The sequence below is a fragment of the Melanerpes formicivorus genome, unplaced genomic scaffold (genome assembly GCF_026170545.1).
Source record: "Melanerpes formicivorus ecotype bairdi unplaced genomic scaffold, bMelFor1.0.p_v2 SCAF_30, whole genome shotgun sequence".
Taxonomy (NCBI): domain Eukaryota; kingdom Metazoa; phylum Chordata; class Aves; order Piciformes; family Picidae; genus Melanerpes; species Melanerpes formicivorus.
Genome location: NW_027142382.1, coordinates 4,824,140 through 4,836,464, shown reverse-complemented (window position 1 = coordinate 4,836,464; position 12,325 = coordinate 4,824,140). Strand labels below are relative to the sequence as shown.

Genomic DNA, 12,325 nt, shown 5'->3' with positions numbered 1-12,325 from the left:
AGCCATTAAGCAATATCATAATTCAGTATCTGTGATGATCTCTTTTGTGGTAGTATTTTTTCCCCTGAAATAGGACTCCTAATTTTTTTTTCTTGCATTTGTGCTTGTGCTGCCACCCTTCTTGCCTTTTTCATTGATACACCTGTGCCTGGCAAGCTCAGATTGTCAGTAGCCCTAGAAGAACACAAATAGAGGGGAATTTTTCTGCCTCAAAAATTTCAAAACCTGCCTTTCTAGAGTACAGCTTTTGCTTTCTTTGGGAGTATGGAAAGTTTTAACTTTACAAAATACGTATTTTTCCAGTGGGCATAAATTGGGTTTGGGGGGAAATGGATTTTTGTAATAAATTAAGTCATCGTATCATAGTTTCATTCAGGGTTGGAAGGGACCACAAGGATCATCTAGTTCCAACCCCCCTGCCGTGGGCAGGGACACCCTACACTAGATCAGGCTGGCCAGAGCCTCATCCAGCCTGCTCTTAAACACCTCCAGGAACGGGGCCCCAACCACCTCCCTGGACAACCCATTCCAGGGCTTCACCACTCATGGTGAAGAACCTCCTCCTCACATCCAGCCTGAATCTCCCCACCTCCAGCTTCATTCCATTCCCCCTAGTCCTATCACTACCTGAGATCCTGAGCAGTCCCTCCCCAGCCTTCCTGTAGGCCCCCTTCAGATACTGGAAGGCCACAATGAGGTCACCTCGGAGCCTTCTCTTCTGCAGACTGAACAGCCCCAACTCCTTCAGTCTGTCCTCATAGGAGAGGTGCTCCAGCCCTCTGACCATCCTTGTGGCCCTTCTCTGGACACCTTCCAGCACCTCCACATCCCTCTTCTAACAGGGGCTCCAGAACTGGACACAGTACTCCAGGTGGGGTCTCACCAGGGCTGAGTAGAGGGGGAGGATCACCTCCCTCGACCTGCTAGCCACACTTCTCCTGATGCAGCCCAGGATCTGATTGGCTTTGCAGGCTGCAAGTGCACACTGAGAGCTCATGTTGAGCTTCTTGTCCACCAGCACCCCCAAGTCTCTCTCCTCAGGGCTGCTTTCCAGCCAGTCACTGCCCAGCCTGTATTTGTGCCTGGGATTTCCTCGACCCAGATGCAGGACCCTGCACTTGCTCTTATTGAACTTCATGAGGTTGGCTTGTGCCCACCTCTCCAGCCTGTCAAGGTCCCTCTGGATGGCCTCCCTTCCCTCCAGTGTGTCTGCTGCACCACACAGCTTGGTGTCATCAGCAAACCTGCTGAGGGTGCACTCAATGCCACTGTCCATGTCACTGACAAAGATGTTGAACAAGACAGGTCCCTGGACTGATCCCTGCGGGACTCCGCTTGTCACTGGCCTCCACTGGGACATGGAGCCATTGACAGCCACTCTCTGGGTGTGGCCATCAAGCCAGTCCCAGGTACTGAAAGTAAACCTATCCCAATCTTTTGATGTCAGTCCAAAGATTTAGACTTGTGCTAGATTATAACTGCAGTGTTCTTTTGAGAGGGTTATGTAGCAAAAGGAAGCTCATCATAATAAGCTATGGCATCATGCTAGATTACATTAATGAAAATGTGTGTGAAATAGATGTTAGGGAAACAACACCTAACAACCCAGTCAAGTTTATTTTTAAGTGTGCTTAATTATTTTTAAGTACAAAAAAGAAACAGACATAGCCATAACTCATTTTTCTTAAGATAGAAGAGGAAATGTAAGGAAATATTTTATGTTTACCCATGAGCTGCAAGACAAATAATAAGCAGCATGTGTCATCTTCTGAGTTACAGGAAGTTGTTTTCATGAGCTACCCATCTCTGAAGGTCTCCCATTGCAGTTTGTATGATCTGAAGTGGAAAATTTTGCTAGGTGCATTCATTTGAAGCATTTGAAGTAGATACTTTAAGATGGAATTCTGGCAGTGTACATAGTAGTTACAGGTCATAATTTATTAGTGAACTGTTTTATGGAACAGGATACAGGCAAGAAACAGTTCATGTTTGCGTTGTTATGATGCAGCTGAAGTAGTGGAACCTCTGTGCAGTCAGTGGTTTGATAGAGTAATCTTAGGTTATAATCTCTGTCTTCTTCCTTGGTTGGTTTTTCTGTCAGAGTGTGGTATGAATTGTCACAATATTTGCTTACATCTGATAAATATGATGTTACATTTGAAGTATCTTGGATGCTAAATCTTGGGATTTCTATGTAGTATATGATATAAAAATCTGAAGGAAGAAAAGCCACTGAGTCCACAAGTGCTATTTCCTCCACCTAATCTCCCAATTTTTTCCTGGCTTCAAGTAGTGTAAAGTAACTATAGGCCAGAGACAGGCAACAAAGCTGGTGAGGGGTTTGGAGCACAAGCCCTGTGAGGAGAGACTGAGGGAGCTGGGGTTGTTTAGCCTGGAGAAGAGGAGGCTCAGGGGAGACCTTATTGCTCTCTACAGCTACCTGAAGAGAGGTTGTAGCCAGGTGAGGGTTGGTCTCTTCTTCCAGGCAACCAGCACCAGAACAAGAAGACACAGTCTCAAGCTGTGCCAGGGGAGGTTTAGGCTGGATGTTAGGGAGAAGTTCTTCACAGAAGGAGAGATTGGCCATTGAAATGTGCTGCCCAGGGAGGTGGTGGAGTCACCATCACTGGAGATGTTTGAGACTCGATGAGGCACTTGTTGCCATGGTTTATTTGATTAGATGGTGTTGGGTGATAGGTTGGACTCGATGATCTCAAAGGTCTTTTCCAACCTGGTCTATTCTATTCTATTCCTATTCTATTCCTATTCTATTCTATTCCTATTCTATTCTATTCCCATTCTATTCTATTCTATTCTATTCTATTCTATTCTAACAATTTAGGGTAGAAATCTGCTTGAATTTGAACCCTGCTGGTATGAGGTTCTATACTAGCTGTCAAGTCTTACATATGGACAGTTAACTGCTTTTCACATTTTACCTTTAGCAACAAAATGTCATAGGTACCATGATGTTAATCCAGTTCAGTATTGATTTTAATGTATTTAGTTAGCTGCTCTAAGTTGCTTCAGATTCCTGTAGTACCTTCAGGTATCCTAATACAACCATCATCATCTTACTGGAAAATACCTTAGATATTCTTAACAGAAGTTCAGCTTAATCTGTTAAGCATTCTTAACAGAAGTGCAACACATCAAGTGTTCTTGGTTCTTTGTCAGGTAGCCTTTTAGACTTACTACAGAAATAGTGAAGAAAGACATTACTAGAACATTCCCTGCAAATAAGGCTATGGAACTGGGGAGGGGAAAGATATTTTCAGTTCCTTATTTTTATTTTGTTCCCATCAATGTAAAAATGATCATACAATCGTAGAATGGTTTGGGTTGGAAAGGACTTTTAAAGGTCATCTAGTCCAAACCCCGTGCAATGAGCAGGGACATCTTCAACTTGATCAGGTTGCTCAAAGCATCATCCAGCCTGACTTTCACCCTTCCAGGGATGGGGCATCTGCCACTTCCTGGGACAACCTGTTGCAGTTTTTCATCAAACTGGATCTTCTTGGTGGTTCTAAAAACCCCAGTTAAAAATCATCCTTTTGAAATGTTTTTTTTTCACATTGCACAGACATTTTTTTTTTCCTCTTTTGTCATCAGTTGCCCGAACAATAATCTTGATTTTCTTTTCCAAGGAGAGGTAAACTTATGTACACTGAGGTCCTACACTGCTATTCTTCTTTCACTTAAATGGTAGTGTTTCTTTCCTCTGCAAAGCAAGAACACTATTCCACTTTTTTTTCCCCCTGAAAATTTAAAAACAGAAAATGTGAGCCTCTTCAAAGCTTTGCACCTAACAGACTTTGTTTTTTGTAAAAGATAAAGCAGTGCTTAACTGTCTCTCAGAATTCCACTTCGCATCTGGGTCTATTTGAGAGTGCTCACAGAAGGCTAATGTGTTTAAAAGTCAGCTTAGCTTTTCTTTCTCCATCATAGTTTTACGGCTGAAAAGGCCACTGAATCAATCACTCTAATTTGTCTGGGTAGCATGTGATCTTTCTTTGTTCTTTTTCTGGGCACTAATATCCAGTTGTCCAGTTGTCTGCTGATGCATCTTTCAAAACACATTTTCTTCAGACAGCCTTCTGTGTTGAAACTGAATTCCCCATTTTTACTTTTTTTTGAAACAAGTTTTTATTTCAACCTGTTCATCTTCTCTGTACACCTGCTTAAACACCTCTATTGTCTGGAGTAATGTGGAAAGGAATTAAATGTAGTAAAGTATTGACCTATCTGATCTGTTGTGTGTGATTCTTTGATTCCTTCCACATTATTCTGGACATCCCACTCTTTTAGAAACTCCTTGATTTATGAGCATATTTCTTATTACACTATTGTGAGAGGTCAGATGGTGATGTATATTAGTACCTCACATTTTTTTTCCTACAAATTATTTGTTCCAGTTGTTTCCTTATACATCGTTCAGATACTACTGCTGTTGAAAGACTCTCCTTCTGATATCTTGGTCATCAATCCCCTGCCTTAGGGATGACAAAATCTGATTGGGTCTCTGTATATACTCTTCTTCTTGTGGAAAGCATAGCCCTTTTGTCTGGAATAATATGGAAAGAGTCATAGAAACTAAATTATCAAAGGTAAGTCAAAATTTATCTTTAGTGCTTGTAAATAGTACCAGATTGACAGCACCTGAAGACTTGAAGCTCTCTGTTTATCCACATGAAAAATTAGCAACAGTAGCAATTATGTATTTCCAGAACAGCAATGTGCCTCAAGACTGGCTGATAAGAAAGCTTACCTCTAGAAATAAGATGTTTAGTGTCTGCACCTATTCAGGCATTGAGTGCTTCCTAAGTCACCAACCACTTATATGTAGGAAATTATTTACAATGAATTGGATGTAAGCAAGTATCTGATTGAATTCATACCACTTCTGAGTCTTCATATAGTGATGATTTTTAGTTAATGCTACTCTAGATAAGACCCTAGAAGCACAGAGACAGAAAATTGATTCCTCTTTAATCTTATTTCTCTCACATACAAATAAAACTAAAAATCATGTATGTAAGCATGCATGCTATATTTACTTAAATGAAAGGTTATTCTTTTCATGGGCAGTCATTAGAATGTATCCATAAGTGTTCTTATATCCTGAAGAATCAAAGACCTGTGAAAGGCAGAATTTACATATTAAAGAGAGAAGAAAGCATTTGCTTACTGTTGTTTCTCACACTGCCTCCAAACCAACGCAGAGGTTCTTCCAAAACACCAAAGAAAATGCAAAAGCTTCCAAAAATTTAAAACATTTGCATTGTTAAGAACTGTTCCTAAATTTTATACTGGTCGTGTTTAGAAGGGTAACTTTCTACTAGATAATTTTCAGCAGAAGTGGTACTTGGTCTAAAGAGCAGTGAATATCCATGATTTTAGTGAACTTTGCTGTCTATGGATTTTGTTCTGTTTCTGGCTGATACTCGCCTAACAGTTGCAATGCAGGAAAAACCCCTGGCTGCTTAAGTTCCTATATGCAGTCCATTCATTTTGCTGAGCTAAATGCAGCTCAGAAGTCCTTGCTCAGGTCAGTTTTTAAAACAACCTCAAAGTCATAATTTGTTCCTTTGCTGGAACCCAGTGAAGTGGTTAACTACCATGAGGAAAACAACTGCCCCAGAAATTACTTCAGCCTTTTGAAGTTTCTAATCCATACATGTACATATATGAGCTTCTTTCTTTGTAAACCTGTTTAGCTGGATAGTTCAATCTCAACCAACTGCATTTCTATTTACTCTGGGTTTGGTTTTTCATGGAGATGAAGTGATTTCCACCACCACTCTCCTGTCTCAAGCATCAGGATCTTGTAATCAGCACTAAAAAGGTTACAAACCCAGATAATTATTTACTTCACTAATTATAATTTAGCAGTAGTAAGTGGCAGGAATTTATTAAGTCAGCCTAGCCTTTCTCATTTCATTTGTATTTATGGAGTTCTCATTTTAAATTTAAAAGTCAGTATTAGGGCTCAGTATTGGGGTCTTAAGCAAGTGTATAGAGGATGATCAGAGGGCTGGAGCACCTCTCCTGTGAGGACAGACTGAAGGAGTTGGGGCTGTTCAGTCTGCAGAAGAGAAGGCTCCGAGGTGACCTAATTGTGGCCTTCCAGTATCTGAAGGGGGCCTACAGGAAGGCTGGGGAAGGACTTCTCAGGATCTCAGGTAGTGATAGGACTAGGGGGAATGGAGTGAAGCTGGAGGTGGGGAGATTCAGGCTGGATGTGAGGAGGAGGTTCTTCCCCATGAGAGTGGTGAAGCCCTGGAATGGGTTGTCCAGGGAGGTGGTCGAGGCCCCATCCCTGGAGGTGTTTAAGAGCAGGCTGGATGAGGCTCTGGCCAGCCTGATGTAGTGTGGGGTGTCCCTGCCCATGGCAGGGGGGTTGGAACTAGATGATCCTTGTGGTCCCTTCCAACCCTGGCTGATACTATGATACTGTGATTACTTATTATTGAATGAATCTTGCAGTTCATTAAAGTGAACATTTATGGCGTACTGGTTTTGAACCAGGGCAGCAAAGATCCAGCTCTTCCATCTGTGATCTAAGTAGTTTTAACCATAACTTCTATCAGTTTGTTTATAAGAGCACTTGAGTAAGCATTCAGCCTCACTATCTGATGTGAGGTCACCAGATAAACCAAAATAGGAACCTCGAAGATCAAGTGGCTGTACGTCAAATAGTTAGCTGGAAATAAACCTCAAAAATCTTGTCCTGTAAGAAAAAAAGAGTGTCTGCAGGGAAAAAGAAAATTAATATGATAAAGGTCATTGATAATGAGCAGAGGATTAGCAGTGGATGGCTACTGCATAGGAAATGTTTTCATGTTCTGTTTTGTCTGCAGTTTTGCCCAGGGTATAGTTGCAAGTTATGTTTGCTGTTTGTTGATATTAAGTAATTTTGAAAGTATCTTTCCATTCTGTTACCCTGTGGGCAGGAAGTGGAGGGGGAAGGGAAACCAGAAATGTTTGTCCACCGTCCAGACCCTGCTGTGCAAAGTTTAGGAAAGCTGATTAATGCTCAGTGTCAAGAAACTATTCTGTTCTGCATTTGAGTGTATATAAATAGTGAAGGATTTGTCTTGCTTATCAATTTTTGCAAAGTAATTTTAATTTGAAACATTATTTGCTGAAGGAGAGAAGGAAGGGAAAAAAATACATTTCTAATACTCTCTTGACACTGTGGATTACTTATTTTATACAGCCTATGATTAAATCAGGTAAGGTGATATTGCAAAATTAAAAGTGAAAGAAACAAGCTGTATCTTTGGAGAAAGATTAATTTTATTTTCCCCCATTTAATCAGTGTGCTGTATGTTAATACCAGCATAATCACATGTGGTGGGTTGATCTTGGCAAGGGGCCAAACTCCCACCACCTGCTCACTCAATCCCTCCCTCTCCTCAACAGTGCTGAAGGAAAAAATAGGATGAAAAAGCTCACAGACAGAGGAAAATGCATGCAAACTGCTTACCACATAACCATCTCAGGAAAAATATACCTGACTTCTGGAAAAGCAGTTTGATTTATTGCCAATTCAAATTTATTTGATTAGTGGGAAGCAAAGACAAAAATGAAAGCACCACCTCTTCTCCTCCCCTTCCCAGGCTCAGCATGAGTCCCTCACTCCTAGTAGTGTAGGGCGATGGGGAATGGGGGCTGCACTCAGTCCATAACAGCCTTTCTGTGCCATGCCAACCTCCTCACACTTTTCCCCTGCCTCTGCACAGGTCCTCCCATGGGCTGCAGTCAATATCCACCTGCACCAGCATGGGATTCTCCATGGGTTGGAGAATGGACACCTGCTCTGGTGTGGGGTCATGCAGGGGAATCTATTCTGTGGAGACACCTGGAGCACCTCTTCTGCTTCTCACCTCAGTGCTTGCAAGCTGTTTCTCACACTTTTCTCCATACTTCTCACTGCCAGGCAATGTTTCTGCCTTTCTTACACTTTGTCTGAGGCACCACCACCTCGCCTGCTAAGCTCCACTGTGCTCTGCAGTGGATCCATTGGAACCAGCTGTGTCTCACACAGATTAGGCCCAGCATCTCCTTGCAGAGACCGCCCCCAGCACTGTAGCCCCACCACCACCACTGCCAGCACCTTGACACCTAAACACCTATGCTAAATAATGTTGTTGTATTGCTTGTGTATCCTGTGTTCCTGCTGAATATACTGGTTTTACAGCATAGAGTAAAATATGTAGAATGGGTGATAATTTGCAAGGACAAGAACAAGATACTCTGTAGGTTGGCCTTTGCTGTACCACAAATGCCCAGTGGACTTAAATGCACTGGTTAAAGAAAACCCAAACAACAAAAAAACTCCAAACATTTACTTCTCACAGCACATAGTCACTTTACCATAGTCACCTCTGCAACTGTTTTCATTAAAACCTAAAGAAGTATTGAGCTGAGAGGAGTAGCACTTTGGATGATGACTCAGATGATATTTGTTACACAGGATTCTTAGTTTTGTTAGCAGCTTGGTCCAGACAGCTCTATATCTCCCAGAAGTGTAATGCCTCTTTTAAATATCTTTGTCCTTGCAATCTCTTATCTCCTAGTGATTTCTGCCATTTGTCTTTTGAATAATCACTTTTCTCTAGATTCCCTAGATTTCATAGCAGCAGTTAGAAAGCCTGGTAGGAAAGCTGAATCTTCCAAGTATTTGTGATTTGTATCAATAAAAAAAATACTTAAATTAGCTTTTTTTCAATGTGTAAGAAAAGTTGTACCTGCTCCAAAATTGCAAATGGGGACCTCTGCAGCAAAATGCCAGGAAGTTTACCACTGAGATAAACAAGACTTGGGTAAGCCAGGCTGCTCTGCAGTCTTGCATCATGTCTTCTATACTAAAGATTTGCAGATTGTGGTATGCATACCACTAATGTCATGTGAGCAGTTTAAGCAATGTACAAGTACTGTTTGAAGAGGCAGGTGTTGCTGGTTATGTACGTGCATAGCCTGACACAGAGCTGGAAATGTTGATGCTTTTACTGTCACAAATGATGACATTGTATGGGGGAAGAAAAAGTTAGGAAACCCTTACAGAAATGGATTTTTAAGTGGAGGGGGGGAGGCAAAAAATGTGAGACTAGTTAGCAGCTCTTGCATACTGGTGTGATATATATATATTGCACATTTTCCTTCCCTTACCTGTCACCAGACATATAAACTAGTGAGACTTTGGGTCATCTGAGGAGATGCTGCTTTACCTCAAATTTGTGATCTTGAAGATTTGGCTTTAAGATTTGTCAGCAGAGCTGAAAAGTACATCATAAGCCTATAAATTGCATATAACCAACAAGAAGAATTAGAATCTTTCCTCATGTCCATCCCTTGTCTTTCTCTGTCTGGAGTAATTATTCTTCCCCTTCCACCAGTGATAGAAGAAATGAGCTGGTCTTGCAGCATCTGGCAGTTTTACTCTTTTTTAGCATGGGAAGGAACTGCCCCTTTGCTATCATGCCAGCCTAGTCTGCGTGGACTTTGGAAGATGCCAGCCTTGCTAGTGGAGAGATAACATTCCTTTGTTACAGGCAGATTCCTAACATTTGCTTGGCAGAGGGATTGCCTCATAAACTGGGAATGAAAGCACAAAACAAGGAGAAGAAGTTTGAAAGTATGGTTGCTTCATTTTAAGAACAGTTTGGTAAAACAACTATTGTCAATTTTTTGTTCCTTGTATGATGCAAAAAGTAGTGGGTGGGGATGAGATAACATGATCAGATCATATTCCTGCATTAGGTGGTATAGACAAAGTATGGTCTTTAATGAGTAAGCTACTGATCTTTTTGACAAAAGGAAACATTTATAGGGCAAGTTTATTTATTTGGCTTAATGTGTTGCATAGAAATTGAATGAAGTCATTCAAAAGATTAGTTGTTACTAAATATGTTTTGTTTCTATGGGTGTGCAGTCATTACCAATCCAAAATCAGTACTGTCCCACAACCATTACTGTCTAGCACTCATTAAAAGCACTCTGTGTAATAAACTAACATTATGCTTTTATCTGCACTAAAATACTTCCTGCTTCAAGTAAATGAGTAACACATTCGTCTGCGTTCTTGTTGGCAGTTCAGTAAACTGGCTAAGGTTTGGCCAGAGCATCAAACCAAGCAACATTCTGGCCAGTTAAAGGTTCCTTTTTCAAGTGACCAGTATAAACTAGGACTCTAGGATAGCTTTCTGTCTTTGCTGCCTGGATAAATAATTCCTGTTTCAAAGATGGTCCAAATTGGTTATTTTTTTATGGCATGTTTCACTGAAGAATCTTGGTGCTGTTATGCAAGTTTTGTTTCACAGGGCATTTCTCAAGTTATGAAAGTTTAAATCAAGCAAAACGGAAACCACTGATTTGTCTCACTGGTTATCTTTAATAAACAGTAAACTTCAGGAGGAAAACTTCTGTTAAAAGCTTAAGCCATGAAAAAAACTCACTGAAACTGTTTTAGCTTAATGCAGTGATAGTCTTCATTTCCACATTTGATGCTCATGACTGACTAAATTTTGTTCTTATTTCCATTTAGGGCGTGTAGGAACACCTCATTTTATGGCCCCAGAAGTGGTAAAAAGGGAGCCTTATGGGAAGCCTGTAGATGTTTGGGGTTGTGGCGTGATCCTTTTTATCCTGCTAAGTGGTTGCTTGCCTTTTTACGGAACCAAGGAAAGATTATTTGAAGGCATTATTAAAGGAAAATACAAGGTAAATGACAGTATGCCTGAATCCTTTTCCAGTGAGATAAGTTCTGCTGGTAACATTTCTGGAAGTTCACTTTTATATTTAGCCTACTTTAAATAAGGAGCCTATAGAGATCTGCCTGTGTTATGTGGGAAGAGGTGATTTTCACACTCCAGTCTTACCTTGTTCCTGCTGTGTTTTGAATCAATGTTAGGAATTAGAATATGGAAATATTCACTCAGATTTAGAAATAAATGGATGCAACAGCTAGCCTCTAATTGCACATTTAGCTGAGAAATATAACATACTGTGTGTTACCTTAGGTTTATAGACCATTGTCATAAAGGCTGGTCATCATATTGCTTTGACTTAAACCACAATGCATGTACTGTAAAAATGTAGCTATGCAATTTTCTTTTTAGCACAGTATGTGGTAAAATGTGGATGATGGTTTGAAAGGAGCAACTTGCAACTAAAAGCAAATCGATGTGAATGCAACATAGGCAACTTTCATAACATCACTATTCTAGAGCTGCTACAGAGACCTATGTAAAACTTTGGTTTCACTGTATTTGTGGTTTTGCGTAAGTTTTGCTCTGCTTTGCAAACAAGATCATACGTGAGACATGTCTGAATTAAGAGTGGAAACTCCTAAAGCTATCTGACAGTCTGTAATATGGTTTAGGAAGTGCTCTATTGTATGAATTTAACAGTCTGCTAAAATGTAAGTAACAGTAGTGGTTCTGCACTTGGTCAGGGGCACGTTTTTTATTCTCTATATTTTATCTTCCTAGAAACAGCAGGATTTCTTCATGGCACTAGTTTTGGGATTGCATAGACTCTTACACATTCCAGTTTAACTTTCTGCAAGATTTCTTTATGGAACCTCTTAAGCAGCTAAAACCTTCTGGAAGCATACAAGTTAACTTTTCATTGTTTAGAAAAAAAACCCACAGCCAGCACATCCTGTCTTTTCAGTTCCTTTTCTGTTCCTGTTTCCACAATGATATGTCTGTTCAGTGAAAATAGTATAAGGATTTCAAAACAGTCTTGCTGCCAATTTGCAGTTACCTTCATCTCACTGGAGCTGAGAAAGAAGTGATGAATCACAAATACAAGTGCACATTTCATAGTTAGATAATGGTTCTGAGTGCTCCAATTTAAAGAGGCTGGTTTCTGTAAAGACTGGTTGTAAATATAATGGACCTATCTAAATGAACAGGTTACAACATTGAAAAGAGTCTGGTTAAAAGCTTGAATCTTCATTTAGTACATTGTAAAATTAGCAATGTGCAGTCTTAACTCAAACTTAAGTACTTAATAAATTCATTAAACACTAGAAATAGTTTAAGGATGGAGACTTTTATCACAGAAATTTTCTTGCTTTAGTATGGTATTATCAGGTGTCCATCTTCTTGACTAGGTGGACACAAACCTGCATATGCACAAGATGAAAATACATTTTAAATCATCCTTCACATTGTTGTTTCCTAAAGGTAGAGTTCTGCTCTACAAAGTGTTGCAATTACACGTGTTGTTGGTCACATGTCAGGATGCTTTCCTACACGAGAAGCTGAAAATGCTTAACTGTTGTAGAGTTGAAAGAAGTTCATTGGGAGGTGTT

The 12,325-nt window shown here is 40.3% G+C and overlaps 1 protein-coding gene across 15 annotated transcripts in view; it reads left to right on the top strand.

The window, feature by feature from the left end:
* Window positions 1–12,325, top strand: part of CASK (calcium/calmodulin dependent serine protein kinase) — a 211,115-nt gene that overhangs the window by 126,923 nt on the left and 71,867 nt on the right. For 14 of the 15 annotated variants that reach the window (XM_068155113.1, XM_068155104.1, XM_068155114.1 and 11 more), the window contains exon 7: window positions 10,550–10,725. In XM_068155113.1, coding sequence (XP_068011214.1) covers window positions 10,550–10,725 — 176 coding nt within the window. Of the gene's footprint in view, window positions 1–4,523; window positions 4,608–10,549; window positions 10,726–12,325 lie in introns of those variants that run through there. The other variant, XM_068155118.1, reaches the window with a different exon arrangement.